Source organism: Antrostomus carolinensis, unplaced genomic scaffold (assembly GCF_000700745.2).
Source record: "Antrostomus carolinensis isolate BGI_N321 unplaced genomic scaffold, ASM70074v2 scaffold195, whole genome shotgun sequence".
In the NCBI taxonomy this organism is placed as follows: domain Eukaryota; kingdom Metazoa; phylum Chordata; class Aves; order Caprimulgiformes; family Caprimulgidae; genus Antrostomus; species Antrostomus carolinensis.
The window spans coordinates 149-25207 of NW_010318173.1; the positions used below are offsets into that span (position 1 = coordinate 149).

A 25059-nucleotide genomic window follows, 5' to 3' on the forward strand; every position below is an offset into this window, starting at 1 on the left:
GTTTTGTAAATAAGTCAGTTCTTCCTAAACACTGCTTGATCCCCCTGCATTTGCACACTTCCTTTTCGGGGTGTGACTTGATGCCCCCAGCCACAGCGGCGCGGGACCACAAACAACTGGGTCTCCGTCAATGAAAATGTTTTAGCTAACATCTAAAAACTGGTTAGAATAGAGCTGCGAACTCCAGGGGGGAGAAGGGTTTAGCCTATATTGTGAAAGTCTTGCGAGTGCCCAGTTTGCAAGTTCCCCTCCCTGCAGGGAAGTGTACGTGTTTTATCTAAAAAAGGAAAAACGTGCCGTTCTCGGAGTGTGAAGTAACGTTAGAGTTTCACTGACGCGTATCTCCTTGTAATGTAAAATAAGCTAAACGGAGGCCTCGGGAGACCTGTGGGCAAAACTGCTTTTCTCCCTATAAACAGAAGGTGAGAGTCTTAAAAGCGGAACTTCATGTTCACATATCGTAATGCAAATCTCATATTCCTGTCACTGAAGTTTGGCTTACAAAACTTTTATCTACTTTGATTCTGCTATTTCCTCTTGCTTGTTTGCAGCACTTTATTTAAAGTGAAGATTTTCTATTGCAGTCCAAGTGAGAGGTCTCCCTAGGAGTTTAATAACTGTTGCGTGTGATCACTGTTACTTTGTTATGCATTCCAGCTAGGTGAAGAACGCATTCATTTCCTCATACATCACTTAAATACACACACTTCAGATACTGAAATGTGAAATGTGCTGTGGACTTCTGTTAATGACCCACCAGTAGCTTCTTAACACCTCTTGGAAGAGCTTGTTCTGTTAAAAATCTGATTATTAAGACTCCCTGGGTTGGGTTTAATTTATATCATAGGTAATTATCTTTCATAGGAGGTGGATCGCCCTCTCTCAAGGTCTGATATTTTGGACTGCCATATTCATTTATCCTCCGTACACATGAATCCCAGTGCAAACTGCTAACAGGCTACATAGCACTTTTTCATTTAGTCAGAATTTGAGGTGAATTGTACTGTTGCTTGCTGCTGAATATGATCATCTGAGTTGGAGTAAAGATTTTGTCTGCCAATATTTTACCTGGTCTGTGGACAATGAGAAGTCATGGTCTATTTAGGAGAAGGATGTGAAAGGTGACACAGAAAAGCTGTGTCACAGATTCAGAGGTCCTGAACTTGCTTTATGGGACTCACAAGTACAATGGAAAACTATGTATGATCTGCAAATTGAAAACAGGTCACACCTTTTGCCTTGTAGAATGAAATAGTAGGTAATAACAGTTGATAATGTCTGATTCAAATTTGGGAAGTGTTACGTGGGCAAGATGTAGTCTCACGCAGAGCTGATATGCCAGCTTCCCACAGTATTCTTTAGCAATTTCAGTGGTAATCCGAACCTTATGATGTGGCCATAAACCACTACCATGTGTTTGCTCTGAACTCAAATATTGCCACCTTACTACTCCCAAACATGGTCTGAAGATGAGCTTCTCAGAGAGGGACTATGAAGGCATAATATAGTCCATCACTAGAGGATACTTCTATTCTCTTGCCTTGGGCCTTCTGTGATTTTGACTGAATTGCTTCATCCCCTTCCATTCTGTGTGCAGTTTATAAGCTAGGGAAAGCTTTGTATCATGTTCTGTCTCTGTGGTATTCAGTTTGTGAGCCCTCCACCTCAGTTAGAAGTCTTAAGCATTTCTACAGTAGTGGTTTTTAATCTCATCAGTCTTTAATATTGCTGTGTAGTGGAGTGTGCGACTAAGCACTGAAGAGGCAGTTACAGCTGGAAAGGAGTCCAAAGGTTATGTTTTATCATTGCAAACTGCAACAGAACTGCACCTGGATGTTTTTCCATGAAATAGTTAAACATGCCCTGCAATATTACTAATAGTGATGACATTTTGTAAACAGAAGCAAAAGTAACTTTTGTACCCTAAGTTTAGGAATGCAGAAACAAGGTATTGTTAAAATTAAACTAGATCATACTTGAGAGCATGGAAGATTTTTGAAATGATTGACTGGCACAAATATTTCTTCATCTTGCTATTACATATACTGTTCAGATCTTCCTTACTTGAACTGAAGGCTTCCTTGTGTTTGTTTTCCCAAAAACAGCCTGTCAAACACATTGTCAAAGCATCCATCTAAGGTCAGGGTTTAAATAAATAAAATGCTTTGTGTTCACCTAGAGATTTTATTGTATGTGTACAATAGGCAGAGTTTACATTGTGCATTGAAGTGTGCTCTGTGAGTTTTTCTGTAACTGATGTGTGAAGAGTTGTGGGAAAAAGTTCCTGAAACATTCTGTGTTCTCCATTTATTGCACTTTTCCCTGACTATTTGGTGCTGCAAAGGGAGGTATTTGGTTAGACAAATGATAGCGTGATCCAGGAAAGCGAGTCCTGTGTCATCCTTCTTCTAAAAGGGGATGTTGCAATTGAAACTATTTCTAGATTTTTGTTTTCTGTTGCTGACTTGAGCTTATTTTGCTCTTCAAGACCCACTTCCAGTATTTTTGCTTATGAACATAGAGATTTTCCTTGGCTCTAAAAGTGGAGTCAGTAATTTCATTTCTCAGTTCTCCTTTTAAAAGCATTGTTCTTCAGCTTGTCCTAGAAGTGTAAAAGGCTGTCAGAGTTGAGACAAGAGGGCCTGGGAGAGCTGGCACAGGGGGAATGATGTACTGGTAGAGCAAGTGCCGTCTCGGGAATCAACACCTTTCCTAAACACTGGGTGAAGTTCCTCCTGCTGGGTGCAGAGGCTGCACTGCTCTGGGTGATGTTTTCTCTGGGGATATAAAGGTGGGCAGGAAGCTTGCGGAGAGTCTGTCAAGTTTGCATCTTTTGCCTGTGTATGGGAGAAGGGAGGCTTCTCGGGTACTTAGTGCCCACGGAGCAATGCATGTTTAAGATCGATGACTCCCCCACCCTGTGTCCTCTCCGAGCCCAGCTGTTTCCTTTCATTGAAAGGCTGGAGAAGGGCCTGTTCACTAACAGGTTTAGTTGTGGAAGCTGTGCTCTTTTTAAAAGTGCATGGTAGGATTAGGTGTTCCATTTTATGGAATGGAGGCCACTGCCACTTTCCCCGGAGTCTGGAGGTGGGGTGTCTCCCAGAGAGTGCCAGGGTAGGACTTTAGGAGCCCTGGGCACACTTCAGAGAGTTGCTGAGTTGCCTCCCCATCTGACAAGGCTGGGCTCAGCTGCCTGTGCTGCAGCGTGTGGGCTCCGTTCTTGGGAGCCCACGCACAGATAGTTGTACTGCCCTTTCCTGCTGTACTGTGTGTAAATCAACATGTGGCACTGGAAGCAGAAGTCTCTGGTGCGCCTCCCTTTCTGGAATAAAACAACTGACCTGAATTCTTCTTGGTTTTCCTGTCTCTGCTCATGTGATTCTGTTGTCTTTGTCAGGGGCTGTTCACCTGAAGCGGTATTTTGGCGATAGTGGTGTTCTCACTGGTGTGAAAGCCATCTTTTTGCACAGCAGTTATGTGCTCTTAGCTTAAAGGCCCCAAGGCTTTGGGGGTCTGTTTGTCCACTTTATGAGTGTGCTGGATCACCTCCATTGAGAATGTTGTCTCCTGTAAGCCTCCATCTGGGGTTCAGGAGCTGTATTCACATGGAAACATGCAGCTGTCCTAGTGAATCCTGCTGACCTACAGTGTTCGTGTTCTTCATAGCTAGGCCATCATCCTTCCACTGCTGGAGACTTTCCATTTATGTGGGTAACCATAACACTATTGGTTGAGCACAGAGCACATCTCCTTGCTTTACTTCTCAACTGTACCACTTCTGCTCAACTACAATTTAAAGTAGGGTTTAGAGCTGGGGTACTGTAGCCTAGACATAATTTCAGCCTTCATTTCTTAATGAAAGTTCTGGGGAAGGTGGCAGAATGGAGTCCTCGGAGGCTGTTCAATTTTGTTTGAATTTTACTAAGGTGTCTACAAAAGAGTCATCTTCATTTCTGGTAAATTCACTCTCTGCAGATGCTCTTTTTGGCGTGCTAATTCTAGGCATTGCCTTCTACTTTAATTAGAAAAATCTACTTTATTTACTTACTTCTGGATGGAGATGGGTTAGAAATGTTGACATTTGATAATAAGATTTGAAATGTTCAACACTGAAATTTACCATGGGACCAGAGCTGTAATCCTCAAATTTGGGTGAACCTCTTCACAGGTGAATGAGAAAATTAGACTCAGACTTAAAAGTTTTCTTGAGATTGGTGGGAGAGCGCTACATCATGTCATATTTGTTCAATCTGCATGTGATATTCTGGGCAAGCTGGGAACAGTTTTAAAAGTGCTTTCATTACAGAGCACAGAAATGCAGGAGCATGTAGGTAGGGGCTGTCTCTAGAGAATTATGGAATAAGTCAACTTTGGTGAGCATATTTTGGGCTGTATTATGGCCATCACCATTGCATTAGTTCTCTCTCTGAGGAGAGGGTTTGTCATGCCAGAATGGTTGGGAAGCCTTTGTTAGACAGTTCTGGGGGAAGGACTTTAACATGGGCATGCAAAGTGTCTGAAGCCTGAATGACAGAGTTGCTGTGCTGTGGGCACTGGGGCTGGTGTACCCTTCAGTTGCACGCATACCTTGCAGGCAGTTTGCTTTCTGCTGCAATGAGAACAGATATCTAACACTATGGAAGCCATAGTGACTTCCTGTAAGCATTGTGGGACCTCATTTAAATAAAGGCCTTTCTTATTTTAGGTGTGCTATGTTTAGTGTATACTCTGCTTGAGCACATAAAGGTCTGCAGTTGCATTGTGGAGACCCTATAGTTGCCTCAAAGGATTTCACTTCACATGCAAAAGTGAACTCCTGTTTTCAAGCTAGTTTGTTTTGGAGGTCAAGTTTTTGTATTTTTTTTTTTTTTCCTATCAACGTGCTTTAAATCTGTAGATTTACACATGTGGTTTGTTTCACTTGAGACTACACAGAAATCCCATTCTTCATAGGAAGGTTTTTGAGAATGAAAAAAACTACTTAAATTTTAGTGAGGTAAGTGCAAGTAGGAGATCAGCCACCCTTGGAATTGCTCTGTGGCTGTGAATACCCCACTTTGGATGTATCTGCTGTTCTTTTGATGTGCTTTGGGGCTTCTGACATGAATTACAGGGACAGCCCTGTGAATTTTTTTCTGCAAAGCTGTGGGTCAGTTCTTGCTTTTAATTTAAACCTCCTCTCTTGCACCTCTACAGGAACCCCTGGAAGATACGATGTGCTGATTGTGTATGCAAGTGACGCCACTGAATGGTGTCAGTACCTCCAGAACCTCTTCCTCTTTACTCGGCACATTCGAAAGCATCGGATTCTGAGCTACCAGCTGGAAGGCAACTCTGCCATCTCCCACCAGGAGCTGGACCTGTTCAACAGAAGTCGGAGCATCATACTCTTGCTATCTGCCGAGCTGGTGCAGGCTTTTTATTTCCCTGCTGTCCTGCAGAGCCTTCAGGAAGCTTTATGGCCCCCATCTAAAGTAGTCAAGCTGTTCTGTGGTGTTGCGAACTCTGATGACTATTTGACCTTTTTCAAGGACTGGTCTCAGTGGCAAGAACTCACAAATGATGATGAGCCTGATGCTTACCTTGCAGCTGTCAAGAAGGCTATTTCAGAAGGTAAGGTAGCAGCTGTGGAGTTGCACTTTCTGGTTAGGGGTTGGAGGAGGGAGATATGCTATATTGTTTATCCTTATTTTAACACTGGTAATGTGTTTTACTGAAATAGAATACTAAAGCAAATTGCACAACCCTTGTAAACTAGGAAGTTTTGCAAGCCAATTTTTCTATGCCTAGTCAGTCAGTCCCCTAATTCAGGAGAGAGTACCAGTGACTCACAGAGAACTTCTGAATTTGGAGGTTGCCTTAGATGCCTGGTTTTGAATGCAAATCAAAAATAAAACCTGAGTATCTTTAAAGTTCTGCCTGTAAATATTGTGCCCTGCAGTTTATTGATCCCAGTCAATGGAAAATTATCTTTTCTTTCATACTTATGTTTCTGTCATACCAGAACCAAAATAAGGTCGTCTAATATGTAGCACTGGACCTAAAGCCAGAGATATAACCATGCTGGCAACAAATCAGCTTGTTACCTGTGATGGAATGGCAGAGATTAATTGCAGAATTGCACTGATGGCCTTAAAAATAACCCAGCCAGTCTGAAAGTGATCACATAACAAGCAAAGGGGACTTACTGGTGTGGAAGTATTAACAGCTGAAGACTAGAGAAGCCAAATGTAGTGGGCTTTAATTGAATCTGAACTTTCCTAAATTCTTGAGGAGTGTGTGGTACTCCTTTCTCTCATAGTTTCTGTTGAAATGAAAGTGGAGAGCTCTGGGGAGTTGTGCTGATCAGGATGTTTTTCTGGCAGTGCCATACTTAGTGCTGTAGTGTCCTTTATCAGCCTCAGCAGGATTGGAGTCCTGTGGTTGCATCTTGGATTAAGATTTATCTGGTTTTAGTGGCACAAATGAGGCAGTGCAGTCTTCTAGTATGTCTGGTGTTGTGCACATAAAGGTGCTTTATGCTGGGATGACAACGGAGATAATAACGATGACAAATTTATCACAGTAAAAATAAATTTTGAAAGTCATGATCGTGGCCAAAACAGTTCCCCAAAAAAAAGATGATTTAGGGATTGTGCTGAGATGGCATTCTCAGGTAACCAGGTCACAACAGGTGTTTCCTACTACCTTTTAAAAATCTGCATAAACTAAAGTTTGCATCTCCCTGTCAAACACCCCTAAAATGTCTTGGTTTCCTGGTGGATAACCTAGGGCTAAGGTGGTCCGTCTCATTTGCTTTCAGCCTGTAAGAAGACAGAAAACAGTGGCAGAGCTTTTGTACTCTGAAAAATAAAACCGACCAAAGATTAAATTAACTTTTCTGACACTTTTTGGCAAAAGTAAAAGTTTAGTTATTGTTTTCCTACAAACTTGAGTCTAGAGCATGGCACCAATATTTTATTGATTTTAAATATGTTATTCAAAGTTAGGGAGGTTTAAACAACATCTCCCTGGATTACTAGTGTTAATGGTTTTACTTAACATGTCCGAGGACTGTCAGAGTTATTTTAGGCCACAGTAGGAGTAAATTCTAGTGTAGCTGACGAGTGTGTGAGAGTACAAAAGGATATCGATCCTGAAATCTCTTCTGGAGCCAGCTCTCTCCAGTCTCTTCTGGCTTGATGCATTCTGAGTGCACAACAAGAAAGACTCCTGCTTCCTGGGCTGCGGGTGGAGCAGCATCTCTGTCCTTCTTTAGATGGACTGGCTGTAGTGGGAGGTTTCACACAGCCAAGTGGATCCCTACTAGAGAGAGGCTCTCACCCATCTCGCTTGTTCTGGGCGCGTTAAAAATTAAAGATAATTTGAGGTTAAGGGAAAGGGATGGGCATGGGAATGGATCAGCTAGAAACCACTCTGGATTAACTGCTTCTCTCTGTAGGGACAATCTGTGTTTGCCAAAGGTAAGCACCCAAAAATCTGATTTTTATTCTGGGAAAGCGTATCTGTTGGCAGTGGTGTGCTGAATGCAGAGCTTTGTCAGCTGAAGAGCAGCCTCCACTCTCTTTGATGCCGGATGCAGTCAGTGATTGCATTAAGCTGACCTGGCTCTCTTCCTCCACTTCAGCAAGTGGCTCTCCACAGGTGAACCGGCTCCCTTTGTGTACAGCTGGCTGCCCCCTGGCCTGTTGTGGGCTGTGCCCGGGGGACCTGGGTGCTGTATCTTCCCAGCGCTTCTCAGAGCCCACCCGGGTGGGAAGCAGAGGTGAGTCTTACTGGTAGCACTATGTTGTCTGTCTGAGCAGCCAGGGAAGTATGTCCTGTGTGCCTGGCTGTTTAGTGGGCTGGCTGCCATACATCTGTGGCAAAACTTCTTTGGGGTAAGGCACTGCCGTATGACTTTTCACAGTTGTATGTAGAGTCCTTCTCCAGAGGTGTCATCTCTGCTGAAAGCTAGCATGTGCTGAAAAAACCCCGTGCTTTAGCTTTCTGTAAATGGTGTTTTGAAAGGGAGATTGTGCTTTGGATTTTTGTTGTTGTTTCTAGATAACAACAACAAAATCAGCTTGTTTTCTGTTTTCTCACTTGAGCAAGCATTCATTGATCTCAAACTGACTTCAGTATATCTAGAAAATATTTGACTGAGAGAAAAAGTGAAATAAAAACAAACTCATTTGCTGTGGAGTCTGCTGTAGCATTTTCCAAATAGTTTGATGCACAAAGATTCAGAATTTCTGGACTTCTGTTACTGGTATGGGAACCTTACCTGATGTGAGCTGTCAGCTGCATGCAAGAGTTGGGTAATGTCAGGCTGTTTCTTCGTGTGCATCAGAGCAGTTGCCAAGGCAAGCCATCAGCTGTCACTCTGACTCTTGTGAAGAAGAACCTACTTAAGATAGGCTGGTTTCATAGCAAAAGTATTTGAATTAATGTATTAGATCCTACCTGTGTGTGGGGAAGAAAATTACTTAGTGACCTCTTCCACAGTATGATTCTACAGACCAGGCTTTGTGAATGGGCTCAAATGCAAATGTTCTGATGCTTCCTCTGAAGAGAAGACAACCCCAGGTGTACATAGTTCCCTTTTTGGGTGAAACTGTGAAAACTTTCTTCTTGGTTGGTAATAAAAAATTAGCATCTGCTTTATAGTTTGGTTGCAGCCAACCCCCTCATGAGTGACTTAAAGTAAGAGTGTTTGTGACAGCAGACCTCTCCTGCAGAGAAACACAGCTGGTGCTCTGCTCCCAGGACTTCATTGTTAGGATTTTAGATGAAAGCTTTGAAGTCAGGAGCTCTTAGAAGGTCTCAGTTGAGTCCATTCTCTACAGCAGACTGTGAACTTTGCCTGAATAAGGCAGCCCTCAATTTCTACAGCACTTAGCAGAGAAAGTTTATGACCATATTTGAAATTATTTGTCTGGGAAGTATTCACCAATACTTCTAACAGCTGTGTCAGCACACGTTGAAAAACTAAGCCTGATGCAAAAATGACTGAGCTTCAACTTCCTAATAGCTGAACCCCGAGCTGGTGGAGCATGTAACACAGGACATGGTGAGGACAAATGCCTCTCCAGAGCCTGCGTGCTGGCCCTGCTCAGGCTGTTGCCCCAAGTGCAGCTGTTAGGCTGTGGTTTTTTTAACGCATCATGGGAACATGACACCCCCAGACATCACATGCTGAAAACTATTTTAATTTTTATTAGTTTAGTATGAATTCAGAAATGAGGAAGCACTCATCTAGCCTTGTTGAGATCTAGCTGTGTACTGACGCTAACTCTTGCTCTTTTATAGGTGGGGCATTTTTACTTCTACAGTTTCTCAGTCCTGGCAAAGTACAGAGGGCTTGAAGGTTTCCATTTGCAGGCACTTCTGTTATCTGTGGGGAAGTTTTTTGGGCTTTGCAATAACTGTGCTAAGGACATGGAAATGCTCAGAACAACACTGTACAAGCCAGCTCAGGTCTGGCAGGGTGTCGTCACCAGACAAGGTGCAGTGACCAGCCTGCTACTTTAAGCCCTCTTGTCTGGCTTGTGACACCACACCATGCTGTGCTGTGTGCATTAGGCAGCAGAGAGTCTGTGCTGCACAGCTGGAGTCAGCGACCTTTCTTTTCCTCCCGTGTTCCACTGCTCACTTGACATCTGTTTTGTATTACACAGATTTAAATTTGTCCAGTTTATTTCAGCCTCTGCCTATGTTGTCTTGAAAAATTTCAAATTTCCTGCTTTAAAAGTTGATGTTTCCAACACATATACCAATTAATCAGTGGCTTTGAACTTTATTTACCCAAGCAAACTCTTGCAGGAAAAAACCCAGGGAAGTCAACATCTGCCTGAGATTGCTAAGGTGATAATGGAATGTAACAGCAGCTGTGAACTGTGCTGTTGAAGGACAAGTGCAGCCTTGGCTGAGGAGAGCTCTCATACAATAGAATGGACAAGAAAGAAAGAAAGAAAGATGAGTACCAGAAAACTTATTGCAAAACAGAAGGATCAGAAGTGGGTGTAAGGAAGTATGTGATGAATATGGAGGACAGTGGGCAGTTAGAAGGAAGATGAGAATTTTCCTGGAGCCCTGTAGATGAGGAAGAGCTGGAATGTTACTCCACCTAGCAAGGGGCTCATTGAGAGGTGCCAGAGACCAAGACAGGGAGCTTTTGTTGGGAGGGAAATGGCGTAACAGAAACTGCATAAGGTGGTATCATTCTTCCTCCTGTCCATGTCAAGGAATTGACTTCACTTCCTGGCTTTCTTCTGTTGCACTGGTGAAATCATGAATGAAAATTGAATATGTATAACAAAATAATTCAGGTTGGAAGGGACCTCTTGAGATCATCTAGTCCAACCTTGCTGCTCAAGCATGCTCAGATAAAGCAGGTTGCCCAAGACCATGTCCAGTCAGGTTTTGAATGTCTCTGCAGGTGGAGACTTAATGACCTCTCTGAGCAACCTGTTCCAGTGTCTGACCACCCTCAGAGTAACAAAGTATTTTCTTGTGTTCTGATGAAATTTCATGTGTTTTGGTTTGTGCCTGTTGCCTCTTGTGCTGTCAGTGGGCACTATGGAGAAGAGTCTGGCTTGCTCTTTTTCGTTCCCTCCCATCAGGTAAACATTGGTAAGATCCTTCGGAGTCATCTTTTCTGCAGGCTGAAGAGTTCCAGCTCTTGCAGCCTCTCCGCGTGTGAAAGGTGCTGTGGTCCCTTAATCATCTTTGTGGTCCTGTGCTAGACTCAAGCTGTAAAGATAAAGTAACCTTGGAATAGGCTACTTGGAGTTTGAGGTCAGGTTGGACAGATGCCTAAGAGGTGCTCCAGTGTGTCTCAGTCCAGAGGGGTGAAGTGGTAGTTTGTGGGAGATTCCCTTCAACCGGACACTTCTGTAATTATTTGATTGCTAGCTTTTGCTCGTCACTGCCATTTAGTGCTGGAGCCCTAAATTCACAATGAATTTTTACATTTGACAGGAGCCATTCTCCTCTTACTTTGGGGGTTAATGATAAATGATCTGTTCAGTGGTGATACATAAATTCCTATTTGTTGTATATCTCGAGATTTCCGCAAAAAGGCAGATTTTTCCTGGAGTAGCCCTTTGGCCAATAGTCTTTCTGTTGAAGGGTGCCAGAGTTTATTCATCTGATTGCTCAGACATGCTCCATGTTAGGCCTTGATGAGCTTATGCCCTTCTGCTTTACCATGTAACTATTTCAGGACACAAGCATGGTGAAATCCAGTGTTATCTGCTATGTTACCTTTATACTTGAGATGTCCTGAGGAACGACAAAGCAAATACCATAACCTAGAAAAATAGTTTATGGTTTTTGTGGATAAATTTGAACACTGTTTCTTTTCTTTCCCTCCCTTAAAAATATGTTAACTCACATTGAATACTTCTAAGGGCAACTTTTCACTAGAAACCACAAAAGCCACCAGACAGTAGGAGCTGCACGCTTTAGCGTAGGGCAGTGGTGATCTTATCTCAGGTGCGTACTACAACAACTCATTGAGGTGTCAGTGCTTTGTACTGTACAGTGGCATTGATAGTTATTCCTCTGGCAGTAGCAGCTACTCTATCTTTTGTGCTCTGTCTTGTTTCTGGCAGGTGTCACTTCAGTCAGGGCTACTTTGTCAGCCTAACACTGAGACTTGCAGGTGAGGCAGTAGTGAAGGGGGTGCTATAAACTGGGAATGGCACCCTCCCTCCCCACAGGTCCATTCTGTTCTGTATGGGAACACGTTCCTACAAGAGGGAGTGCTGTAGTGTGATTTTCAGTGCCTGTGGAGTTTGCTGTTGCACGTGGAGGCAGAACAAGACGTGAATGCTGCAGCAGCTCTTCCTTGTGCTGCTTGTTAAATTTCATAAAGCATTGGATGCAGAAAGTAATCGTGCTAGGAAGAGGCGGGACATGGCCACATATTTTGTGGGAAAGTTGTATCACCCCTTAAAGGATACATCCTGGAAATAAAGCAGCCAAAAAGAGTTCTGTGTGTCAATTTGACATCCCTGGTCATCATCTTAGGGAAGGATCATGAAGTTATGTCAGTTCAGTGCCTCTATGAAACTACCTCCTTAATCTTTGGCCTGGCAGAAAATGGTTCTTTGGGACTTGTTACGTTGCTGGAGAGCTAATACTGTATTTCTGAGGCTCCAGATTGTGAGCCCACCCCAGTTTGTGCAGCTCTTAGTTACTGTGATGTTCTTCTAGCCCTACTGGAGTCTCTTTACTTGTCTGTATGAGATCCTAGATGAGATTCTAGCATTGTGTTTTCCTCACCAGCTGATCTCTTCTGTGGTCCCACATCTTCACAATCTTCCTGAAGAGTTTCCAGTCCCATGCATGTAGTTGCCATTCTCAGATCCATTTTTGGCCTTAGGAGATTCTAGAAACTGCAAATTGGATGTCGGTGCCTGTGTCAAGTTTATGATCTCTGCTTACCTCTTCAGAGTCTGTTTGGATATCAGAAGGACAGTAAAGGAAGCAAGCTGGAGGTAGGGAGGGACAGGAATTGATATACAGACCTAAAGGGACAGAGAAATGTGAAGCTGAGGACCATTTGGTGTTTACTTCTGACTTTCAGTGCTCTGGGCAGGAATACATTCTGCGTAGTCCTATCTCAGAGAATTACTTCCAGCACTTTTTTCTGTCAGCTTATTGGAATGGCCTTGAAGACGTGAGGTAGCATGATTAGCTTCTGTACTGCAGTCCTCTCTCCCTCCCTTGCTGCTTTTTTCCCCTTCTTTGAAGGGGCAAAATTAAGTGAATTCTTAAAACTGTATTTTTCTCTGTTATATTGTGTTGAAACAGAAGATACGCTTCTGTGACCCTGGTCTTTGAAGAGGAACAGATGAGGTATTAGTCAGCCCTGTGGGTGCAATGAGAGTCCACTTCATTATATGGGAGCTCTGCAGCCTGGCTGGTTCTCACTGCCTGTCAAGGAGAGGAAACTGTGACGCTCTTGCACAGGAGTTAAGGTTGAGAGAACATACTGGTAGCATGCCCTTCCTTGCAGATGCTAGTATGGTTATAAATGACTGATGCTGGAAACGCAGAGGCTTCAGAGAGCTGGTTAAAGGAATCAGAGAAACCATAACTAAGCCTCTATGTGATACTGAGAGAAATGCATGAATATCCTTATCCATATGTAGCAAACAAGAGTGGGCAGTTGAAATAGTCTTCCCAGCTGCAGGAGGGATGCATTGTTTGTCATCAAGGTGCTTCATAAAGTCCCAGTTTATGCACATTAAAAGCAATACTTCACGACTCGTCTTTCTTGACAGTAGGAGATTCAAGCAGTGCTCGCATAGGTGCCTACTAGCTTTCTAGACAGAGACAATGAAATGATAGCCCAAAACCATTGAAGCACAGAAACTGGTCTGGTTAGGAGGCATTGGGCTGTAATTGACCTTATACACACTGCAAATACTGATTGTATTTCTTTGTGGTTTATAGTTCTGATAATCTCCCCACGGGCTGCTTTAAGGTAGTGACTAAGCCAAAGTCTAAATACCTGCTAATGTGAACTACAAGGCTTTAAAACACCTGTTTCAATAAGAGCCCAGTGACCATCACTGATGGCTTCTTCTAAGTTTGGAACAGCTGAAGGAATTTTTGGAAAAACTTTGCAGAAGTTTGTGGTCAAACCAAAGCAGCTCTGAAGAGATGTGTGCGGCAGGCTTGAGGTTATTCCAAAGCCTTTGTTGTGCATTTGGACCTTCTAGGGTTGCGTTTTGTTGGATTTTCATGACTGTTCACTATTGTCACAGGAACTTTGGATGCATTTTTCAAAAGTGACTTGAGAATAATAATGGATCTTGAGTTTCCCAGGGGGAAGTTTCATCAGTGGAATAGACTGACCTTAGCATGGACTGCTGCAAAAGAGAGTGGTCTGCCTCATTCTCCACCTTTCATCTGGCTGGATGATCTGGTGTGGCATTGGACTGCAAGAGTGGTATTCAAGAGAGACTATTTGAAGGAGAGGGATGGCAAGACTGCCCTTTCGGTAGTAATGTGTCCTTAGATCTACCAAAGCCACTCGTAGAACTACACCTTTGGTCAAACAGTGATATCCTGGTGGGATGTTTCCAAAACACCTACCCAGCTCTCTTAGATGGAATTCCTACGTCGTGGGATTCTACGTGGACATGTCTTTTCTGCCATGGAAGTGTTATGCTTTGTGCTTAAATTGAAGCAAGGAGATACTGCAAGAGGAGAGATAATTAATCAGCAAGTTGGATGTTCATGTTTCTTGCATATGGTTGCTAGGGAAGACTTGAATCAGTGGTGGATGTAATGTGATTATTGGCACCTTCAAAAATCATCAGCCATGCATACACTTTTTCAGTATGTGTTGTCTCCTCCTGGCACAGATGGTTGAAGTGAACAATTCCAGCCCGTCTTTCTTGAGATTTTGGTCATGTACACAGTATCTGTTGTCTGGGTGGCCAGAATGCTCCATCTTGGGCAGAAGCTCTTTCCCATCTCTGTCCTGTTCCTGTGCACCCCAACTAGTTCTTTAGGTTTATACACTTAATCCTGTCACACCTTGACTGCTAAGCCTGTGAGACCCTCAGGCTAACTGAGAGCTCAAATAATTCTAATGAGTTGGCTTGCAGTCCCTGAACCATAATAGCCCGGCGTGCTTTTAGCCTGAGGCAGGCGTAGTTTGGTACGTTTGCTTGAACCTCAGTGCAAGAACTACAAGCTAAATACACTTTGCATTTGTAGCATGCTCTAGATGTCATCAGATAAACTATGTCATCTCTGTTATAAGGGGGACTCCACATTTTACCCATGAGCTGGCAGCTACTGGGTTTGCAGTAGGTATGAGTGAAATGTATAAATGTTCCTTCCCGTCCTGAAGTTCAGGGACCGGCAGCTTAGCTTGCACCCCCGTTGTCAGCTGCTGAAGCAGAGATCCTGGTGCTGCATCTCACTGACGCACACAGCCACACGTGCTCTTTTCCACTGGGTCTGCTGTGTGGGCCATAGCCTCTGGGGAAAATAAAGACAAGAAGGGGAAAGAGGGCTGTGATGGCTGCAGTTGTATTTTAAACAGCTACAGCTCTCTCTGTTGTGAACATCTGCCCCCAGACAAATGAAATTGACAAAATGAATGAAAATGACAAATTTTTGGCAGCTCAGCAGACTCTCTAAGCCAGGATAACTCTCTGGAGTGAGGTGTGTGCATTTGAGCTGAAACAAAGTCTCTTCTGGACAAGTAACATCGCTGTAGGGGCAGTGTTGGTTGGTACTCATGCTTTATTAGGTAGTGGAAGAAGACATTCTTCTCCAGGACTGTGCAAGGTCATCTGATGAGGTTTCGAAGAGTAGAATTTGGCACAATCTTGGAACAATATTCTGAGGGGTCTATGTTTGGGAATATCTGTCTGTTACTGGAGTTGGAGGGAAACCTGTGGTTGATTCAGGCTATGTGCTTTCCCTGATGTCTTGCATGGTGCAGCTGTAAGAGTCACTGTGATCTCAGGTGCATCCTGTTCTTTACATTGGAGGTCCTGCTTTCAGCTCGGAGCTGCTAGTGAATGATCAAGAACTGTAAGTCTGAAATTTTGCAGGAGGTCACAAATTTCAATTTCCTCTTTAATCTGTGGTAGGATTACCAAGTGTTGTCCTGTCATCCTGGGGAAATTGCTGAGCTTCTATGAAACTTCCCTGTGCTTAAATCTTTGTGAATGGTGTCTTCATGCAACCTGCAGCATTACAGACCAAAAGCATACCTTCCTCAGCTACTGAGGAAGAGGAGGCTGCAGACCATTGATCCCAAACTGAACTATAAGAGCCCATCCAGTAGTCATTTGCAGTCAAGGCAGAGAAGGCTGTGGAGCATTGCTGGGGCAGGTGATGTGTGCTAGGCAGTTTCCCAGCTGTGACCTGTGTAGCATTGTATCCATGACAGGAATTCCAGAGGTGTGTTAATCCAGTTTCCATTTCCATCCATTGCTAATGCAGGAAGGACTTCCCATCTGGGATTCCTACCCGTGCTTTTGCACATCAGGAAATGTCGTGTGAGGTGTGACAGTTATATGTGTCGGTCTGATCACAGTTGCTTTGAAGCTGACTTTGCCTCTTCAGTCCCATTTTTCATCTGGCATTAATAATGAGTGCCAGGAATAATTAAAAACTGAGCCCAGCCCAGGCAGCCAACTAGAAGTTACTGGTAACTTTTGTCCCTAAACTAGAATATTCCCACAGAAGATAGCTTTGATCCTGTGGGTTACCTTCCTGTTCTCTGACAATTCTGCATCTGCTTGAGGTTTTTATTTTACCACTCTTTTCTAGTGTCTGGTATATATTATTTTTTTTCTTCTTGCTTTCTCTTCTATGTCCTCTCCACTCCTGTGGCTTTTCAGACTTTCCTTTCTTAACCTCACTGTTCTCAGAACTATGTGCTGAGTTTCCTGTTCCTGCAACCCAAGTATGGTATTTATTGGCCACTTTCTCATCCCTACTTTCCAATATTTACAGGAATGACTTGGAGTTGCCCTTGGCATTGGAAGCAACTTTTGGTGACTCAACTTTCTCCAAATCCTTTTCATTTCAAAGATGAAATTAAAAAAGAACTTGGAAGCAGCATTTGGGAACACTGAACCAAGAAAAGTGAACAGACTCATTCATTTGGGTTATATTTTCATGAAGATCATTAAAGCCTCTTGCACTCTGCTGCAAAGACGTTTTTCTCCTTTCAGTTACATGTCTGTAGTTCTAAATATAAGAAAGGAAACCTGTTCCTTGAAGTTTGGGTGAGACGTGCTTTATAGAGGAACTGTGCAGTAATGTATGGTTTTGAGTATTAAAGATCTATATTGTAGGTTACAAAGGTAAACACAGCTTACCTTCTAGCTTCTCACAATTTGCTGAAACACTGGTCCTGTCAACCCAGTTGTGTTCTTTGTAAGGATACAGCTTCCTTAAGAGATACACAAGCGCATGTGCGTACACTGGCTCAAGCAAAACTTGAGTTTAGTAAAGTGCAAAGTGCATAGTAAATTACAGCTTGTTTCCTTGATGGGGGATGAGAACTAGATTATTGTAACTTCCAACTTTACGGGACAAATTAAACATGACCACTTTTTTTGTAGAAGTGAAAATCTGTTTTTAGGAGCTGCGCTTGTAGATGAGATGCTTGGGGTGAGTGGTTTGGAGAGAAGGGGGAGATGTCCAATACTTTATTTTTTCTGCATGGACAATTTGAGTCTTACATTTTCCTGTATTTTTCTTCTCACCTGCTGCTTTTCTGCATGCTTCTCTCCACTCTGTTGGAAGGGGAAATGTTGCTACGGTATAATCCAGTTCTGAGGGGCTATCACAAGATGTTTCACTGCTGAGTGTCTATCTCCTTGGTAAAGCAGGGGCTCTGAAGTTAGCATGATGAAAGATAGCTTTCCGTGCTTTCCCTGACTACTTTGTCTGTACTCTGCCTGCTACTTGCAAATGCAGCTGGAGTTGCTCTGGGAGACATAATGTCCTTGTTTGCACTTGGAAAAGGAGGTTGGCCAGTTGCAAGCTTCAAGTGATAGCAGGAGCTCACTTTGAGGGCCTTCCCTCTTGCTCTGAGTGTACTTGGGTGAAAGTCCGAGGCCTTGTGACAGCTAGTTGTTGCGGCTGGTGAGCTGGTTGATGGACGGAGCGGGGAGTGTTCCCAGGTGCCAGCGACGGTGTAGTTCACATGAACCTATAGGGACTTGCTGTTTCCCAGTCGTGCCATTTGCATCAATATCTGGATGACAGAGTGGTCTGGGCAGGCTGCTGACTCCTTCCGAGCATTGGCGTGTCCTGTGGTGGAAGGGCTGACTTCTGAGAAACCACAGCTGTCGGCTCTCTGCCGATAGCCCAGCAGCCTCGCCAGGAGGAAATGGATGACAGAGCGAGCTGCGTGCGCTCTGCAGCACCAGGTCAGAGCAACTGGTTGCTTTGTGCTGGTTTCTAAAGCTGCTACATGGCTCGTGAAGCATGTGGCCGTGACTACATTTTCCCTGGGCTTTTCTGGGGGTGAGTGTCTGCAGGGCAGCTCTGGGGGGAGCCCGGCAGGGCGGGTGGTGGGAAGGGGCCATCGCAGGGCCTGCTCTCTGTAGCTCAGTCGCTGATGCTTCCTGAAGGGGGGCATGTTCTTCAAGGGGAAATGTGGTTGGGTTTCTTGAACCACATCTCCTCCCCTTGCTGCTATTCTCACAAGTATTTCACAGACTGTCAAGCGTGGCCTGAGGTAGCCTTCATTTAAAGGGGAACAGAAAGGTCCTTCCGTCAAGGCAGAGCCGTTTATAACCACGAGCTGTTGACCTACAGCAGCTGCTCATGGAGAAGCTCAATTCAGGTATTCACTTCACTTTCTAATGGGTCTGTTGATTTCCTCAGTAATGGCCTCTCTAGCCTGGGTGTCACTACAGTGATAGAATTGCTGAATCTGTATATGCAAATAGGTTGCCATTACTCAAGTATCTTCATGAGTGGGAAGTCTGATCTAACAACACATCCCTTTAGAGCAGGGATATTATTGAATGTAATGGGATGGTTTCCTCTTCCAGTGCTTGTATGTTCACAAGTCAGTAGCACGTGACTGGAACTGGCGAGATGACCATAGCATCACTTCACCACTCATGTGGGAAGTTGGTAATTTGCAATTTCAGAATTTTCTGAATGAAAAAACAGATGAATAATTCATACCCGAAACTCCGAGTTCCGTCAGCTGTTAATCCAATTACTGATTAACATTGCTGGCTTCTTCCCGTATTACCGAACAACTCTGTTCTTACATAAGACCTTCGGGCAGTCAGCTCTGTTACAAGAATGCGGAAGTGCAAGGCAGGATCAGGTAATGCCAGTACTTTGTAAAAGCTCAACTTATTCTTTATCTGCTAATTTGTTTCTAGTATCAAATAACATCAATAAAGATAGAGAGACTAAGGGGCTTGTTTTCTCCTTGCTACCCTCTTAGCCTTGCTTACTGTAGCTGAGATCCACAGCTGTAGGTTTCATTTTCCTCTGAAATGGAAACTTTTACCAGGTTAACAACTGGTAAAACTTATTGGGCAAGTGAGGTACAAATTAGCACGCTAATATTGCCATACTGGGGTGGGGTCGATGGCCTTAGTATCAGGATACTGGCAAATGTCAGCTTGTGTATATGTTGCAGGAATATTAATGCTTTGCTGTAATTTGGTCATCATTGGCTCTCTCTTATCTGCAGTGAGCTTAGTCTTTCTGATTTACTCATAGTGGAAATAACCAACAGACAATACAGAGACACTATTCTAGTAACAGTTGCACCTTCTCCTCTTCCCCAAAAGACATGGTGTCTTGCTCTGTATATGACAAAAGCCTGATGTGATCATATCAGGGAAGGATGTGCTTTATTTTCTCCTGTGGAGCTGGGCAGCCTGGCACTCCCAGGTGGGAGTAGTCCACCTTTCCCTAAGAGCAGGCTTCCCAAAACTGGAGTCTGGCTCTTGTAGCTGATGACTTTGGACAGTCTCACTTAAAATATCGAGTTAAGGAGTTTAAAACCTCAGTTCATTTTCTGTAATACTTGATGCCACTGTCTGAAAATCCAAAAGGCTGCCTTCATTACATAGCCTTGTGCCCAAGTAGTTTCCTAGTCAAATCTGCAGATTTGTGTCAGTGCAGTATTAAAATCTATTTGCTAAATTACATGTACTGGTCTAGATCTGTTTAAGAAATGTTGATATTGGTGGTAATGCCTTACTTGAACTTTACAGAGCTGCAGATTTTTGGTTCTACTCTTTCTAAAGCAAACTTTAAAGCAGCAATCTACTTGTACTCATGTGAGTAGGTTTCCTTGTCATGTGGAGCAATTCACGTGCTTAAAGTTAAGTGTATATGCACCACTATTTGTGACAAAACTTCCCGCTGAATGATTCACTAACATTTTTTGGCTTAAATCCTGTCTCCTTAAAGCAAAGTTGTGTTCATGTAATTCATAAAATCTCATTTAAATTTATAGAAAATATTTTTTTTAAAATGTGTGTGACAAATAATTTCAAATATCCTAAGTTTAAGTCTTTGGTAATAATAATAGTTAATTAAATAATTCTTATAATAAACCAATTAAATAATAATTAAATTCCTGACTGACTTCTAGCTTAACTGTTTGAAACTAGCAGAACATGAACTTCTCATAGAAGCTTGCTTTAATAACTTTGACTCTCGTGATTTGTGGAAACTTAATGTACTCAGATGTCAGGGAGGTTGTGGAGTCTCCTTCTCTGGAGACATTCAAGACCCACCTGGACTCCTTCCTGTGTAAAATTGTTTAGGTTCCTGCTCCAGCAGGGGGATTGGACTAGATGATCTTTCGAGGTCCCTTCCAATCCCCAACATTCTGTAAGATTCTGACTAAAACCTGGACTGTTGGCAGCTTCAGTGTACGGATACCACAGGTTAGACAGTGAGGTTGGCTGCTTAGGTCCTTCTTGTCAGGACTGAGCATTTTAAATATAACATTTCTTGGTAATATGAAAACTCTGCCAATCCAAATCTGAAATTTTATCTAGTAAATAATTTGTTATGCTCTTTACAGGTGTTTTACAGTAAGTAATAAATAACAAATACCTTCCAAAGTGTTGTCTTAAATCCTTGACTGCCTCACAGTTTTCCAAGGTTTGGAAAATTTTGGCGATAAAGTTTTAAGAATTAGTGCTAGTCTTCTGACAAGGGGAAGTCAGTGACTTTCACCCCATGTTTTGGGAGACAGGAAAAAAGGTGTGAATTGTGTGAATCGAGAGGTAGAAACTAGATAAGAAAGAACTCTTTACTAAGCAGATACAAAGTTGTCTGTTGTTTCCTTTCTGTAGTTGGGAAAGAAGTGTTTTCTGGCAGGGACAGGAGATCTGTAATCTTATTTTAATTCTTGCTAGGTTTTTTTTGGCAACCAGTGATATGAATTCAGCTTGTTTGCTCTTCCATTGATATCCATGCTGTTACTAGGAAACAGGAATGAGACCATTTTTTTTGTACACCTGGATTGTAGGTTTACATATGTTTACTTCTACTCTTGGGTCTGTTTGGGTAGAGTGCTGTTACTCTTCAATGGAAAGGCTCTGATACATTTCAGTTTCACTCTTACATAGATACAGGAGCTTATAGTTCTTGCTCAAGGAACAGGATCCTTTCAGACTACTGCCTCATGTTATGTTTTTTCAACACAATAATGAACTTCGGAGTTGGGGTGAGCAGCATAAGCAGGATCCAGAAAACCAGCAATACTACTGAAATGAAAGAAAACTTGGTTTTCTTCATTTACTTTAGGAGAGGAACACTGAAGACTTCTGCCCTTCCTACCAGGTTCTTGGAGATGAGTCCAGCTGCTGATCATTCTTATATTAGACATTGACATACTAGTTTTCCTATCTAACATGAGAAAGGACTATCCATCTCAGCAACAAGTGACTTTATTGTTTGTTTTGTAGGCATGTTCAGTGCTACTCCAGCACTTTTGTGTCTTTGTGAACACTCCCCAGCAATCCTCTTAAGGGAAAAAAAGAGGAAGCTCTGTAGTTTCCTTTTTTTCAACTAGATCCCCTTTTCTGAGCCTTACTTTGAGAAGAATTGCAAGTTTCACCCCACTGCCTCCCTGGCTGTTTCTCAGGGTGGATATGTATGGTATGCATTTTCAGCAAAGGGGACTGATGTAACAGGAGTCTGTATGCTTTATTTTAGACTCAGGCTGTGACTCTGTGACTGATACAGAAACAGAAGACGAGAAGAACCCAGTTTGCTCCCACAGACTTGCCATGAGTGAAGAACATGGATCATCCAAGAGCACTGGGAACCATCTGGTGGTGCAGCCTGACCGCATACAGTGTGGGGTACTGTATGTCCACTCCTTGGGCTATGTTCTTACTGTGGGCTGGTGCAAGCCATTATGCTGCTCTGTAATAGACAGCTTTATAGGCCTGGGAATTAGTCCCTCATTTATTTTCTGTCACCTTCTCTCTCAGCCCCATGTTCTCAGTGTCTCTGTTTCAAGAGCTCGGTTCCCTAGGCCCAGAAATAGCTTGGGAACATGCAGTGCCCATGTTGTCTAGGCTGCAATGTCACTTATTGACAGATAGTCTCATTAACATAGCTGCTTGTCTCGTGTGCTGTGAGGCAGGTTCACACTCTTGACTTCGCGTCTTCCATTTGGGGGTGGCAAGTAGAGGAAGGTGATTATAATGAACCAATTAACTCCACAGCCTGGGTGCAGTCTAATATGACAGTTCTGGTGCATGTCCTGCAAGTGACTCCGAAGAGCCTGGATCATGGCTTCCTGTCTGAAAAACAGTGTTCCTTTGTGTAGCATCCCCTTAGACAGAAAAAGTCTAAGTTTCTACCTTTGTTTCTGTTTGGCGTAGGGCTGTGCTGCTTGAAGGGAGAGACTGTTAAGAGTTGAAACTAAATCATTTTATAAATCTAGCTTTAGCCAGTTTATAAATGTAGCTGATAAATCTGGAGTTTTATCAGCTTAATGCATGTATTGATGCTGGTGCAAGCAGTAACAGAAGCCACCTGCCCAGTTACTCCATGACTGGAAGATGCTCCTGAAAACCATTCAGGATCATGAAAATGACAGATGATAATTAATGTGTTAGTTGCAATGACAACAAAAATTTCTAGAACAGGGATTTAACAAAGTAAGTGTTCTTATGTTGTGAACCTTCATGTTGTAATGCCTTTTCTCTTAGGTGCAGACAACAGTTTATATTATCATGAAATGCAAGCTAGACGGTGAAGTGAAAACTGAAGTTGAATTCTCTCCAGAGAATGCGTCGTCTATCCGTGTGCTGGCTGAGATGGAAAATGAGTACACAATCTCTGTGGAGGCTCCAAGTAAGCTGGGCTGAGATTTTCCCTCCCTTTTCTCTCATTGCTTCCATTCTATCTCAGTCTGCCTGTCCTGAAAAGTGCAAGAGGGAATAAGGTTAAAGGTTGCAATGCACTGAAAGACCAGGAAATCTTGAACTTGCAATCTCATCTGTGATACTTTTGTGATGAGGAACTGAGATAGCCTGCTGCCTGGGGGCTCTGTTTTCCCCTCAACAGTGGGTTGCAGTGTGGATACACCTTACTGGGAGTTCTGAGAGCAGACTGTAGTTTGTAAAGCACTCTGAACTTTACTATGTGTTATAACCACCAGCACATTAGCATTGGCAGGGCACCAAGAGAAGGTAAGTACCAGTAAATAATTGCATTACTATAATGCTTAATGTGTGAGGATCTCTGTGATCAGACCTGAAACTATTTGTTCTGGCTTGCCTTTTATTTAGATATGTTCTGTCACTCTAGGTATTTACGTTTACAAACCTGTAAATTATTACATTAATTACAAACTTGATCTTCACGTTGATAGAGTGCACAACTATGTAAGCTCTGCAGTTTCTAACAGTAAGATAAATGCATTTTAAATTTCTTTCATGTGCGACTGTAACTATATCATCATTTCCTGAGTTGTTAACAGCCAAGCATATATACAGGGAAAGGTTAATTTCAGTGGGATTCAAAATACTTCTGTTTCAAAGAGAAAGTTCAGACCTATGAATGCACACTGGACAAAACATTAAGGAGCTCCCAAGGTGCAGGTAGGAGATAAATCCTGTTCATGGGCAAAGCTCCAAAGCTGGAATTCTTTTAAGTTGACTTTGTTCAAAGACTAGTGAGGCTGACAGGGCTTGAAAAATCCTAGTGACTTTTCAGGTTTCTCTCCCTTTCTTCTCCAGCTCTTATATTTTTATGGCAGTTTACAGACTGCTCTAGAGAAAGCCAGGGTGGAGAGATGTGAGGCTTTCTAGTTTGAGTTGCTGTACTGTTAACATTAGTGTTTCAGACTGGTGTTAGCAGAGGATCTAGCAGGTCATAGGTAATGTGCATTGACATAGCTATCAAGAGGGTGGTTCAAAAGTACTTTCCTACCTAACGTTCAGACAAACATCTCCTTTTTTTCATTACTTCTCATGAATTCCATACAACAAAAACTGTTTTGGTATCCTCAGAGTGTTTGATATAGATCCATTCCCATTGTTTGTTCTTAATGGTGATTTCTTCTCTTTCTTTTCAAAGATTTAACCTCTGGAACAGTGCCTCTGCAGATATATTCAGGGGACTTGATGGTAGGAGAAACAAGTGTCACCTATCATACCGACATGGAGGAAATCAGCAGTCTGTTGGCCAATGCAGCCAACCCAGTGCAGTTCATGTGCCAGGTAATGAGTCCAGCAAACAGCTGCTTTGGAAACCAGCTCTTTCAGAGGCTAGACAGATGGACACAAGCAATAGCGCTTGCCATGAAGTAGCTCTTTTGAAATGAAGAAATGAAAGGTTATTTAGGGATTTTCATATACCCTTAACATCCCTTTTCAGTGAAAGCATGGGTGTTTTTTCTGTCTCTGGAGCAAATAGCTGGCTAAGGTGACTCAGGCTATCCAGCTAACAAAAGAAATGCAATCCATCAACACTCACATTTACACCTTGATGACTGAAAAAGATTGGGATGACAGAACTTGATACAACAAAAAGTACCATAAAGAAATAAATTGTTTGAAAATTTGTACCTAAGAGCTCTTGGAAAAGATATGAAAAGGTAGCAAAGATTCATACTAGCTGAATGAAGTTGAGTAACATAAAATGATTTGTTCATTCTTATAACTTATTTCTTTAAAGCCACTCCTCAGTTCTCATGTAATATTTTGCACAGTACTGAACCCTATTAGAGGGGTAAAGCTTACACAAGCAAGTTCTCCAGATGTGTTGTCTTTGCCTGTGTGCATTTCCCTGACCAGCCATGTAGCGAAAGCCTACAGAGTAGTGTTGTTGGTCACCAGCATACCTGGGGCAGGGGAGACTGTCTTTCCCTTTATTTTTAGTTCAAGATGTGGACCAGTTGGTACTGGGCTGTGCCTCTGCCTGAGGAACAGGCATGTGTGGTGGTTCAACCACAGGTAGACCAAATGGTCCTGCAGTCACTCCCTCCCTCCCCCCGCCTCCCTCAGTGAGATGGGAAGGGCATCAGAACAGAAAGGGCAGGGATTAGGATGAAGGACAGGGAGGGCTCAC

General features: G+C 42.9%; 1 protein-coding gene across 1 annotated transcript; it reads left to right on the forward strand.

The window, feature by feature from the left end:
* The first annotated feature begins 4636 nt into the window (after nt 1-4636).
* Nucleotides 4637-24299, forward strand: LOC104525586 (phosphoinositide 3-kinase adapter protein 1-like). Its single transcript, XM_010168785.2, has 5 exons — nt 4637-4658; nt 5155-5613; nt 21688-21836; nt 22695-22839; nt 24067-24299. Exons 1-5 carry the CDS (start codon nt 4637-4639, stop codon nt 24297-24299), a joined length of 1008 nt encoding a protein of 335 aa, XP_010167087.2.
* The last annotated feature ends 760 nt before the right edge of the window (nt 24300-25059 follow it).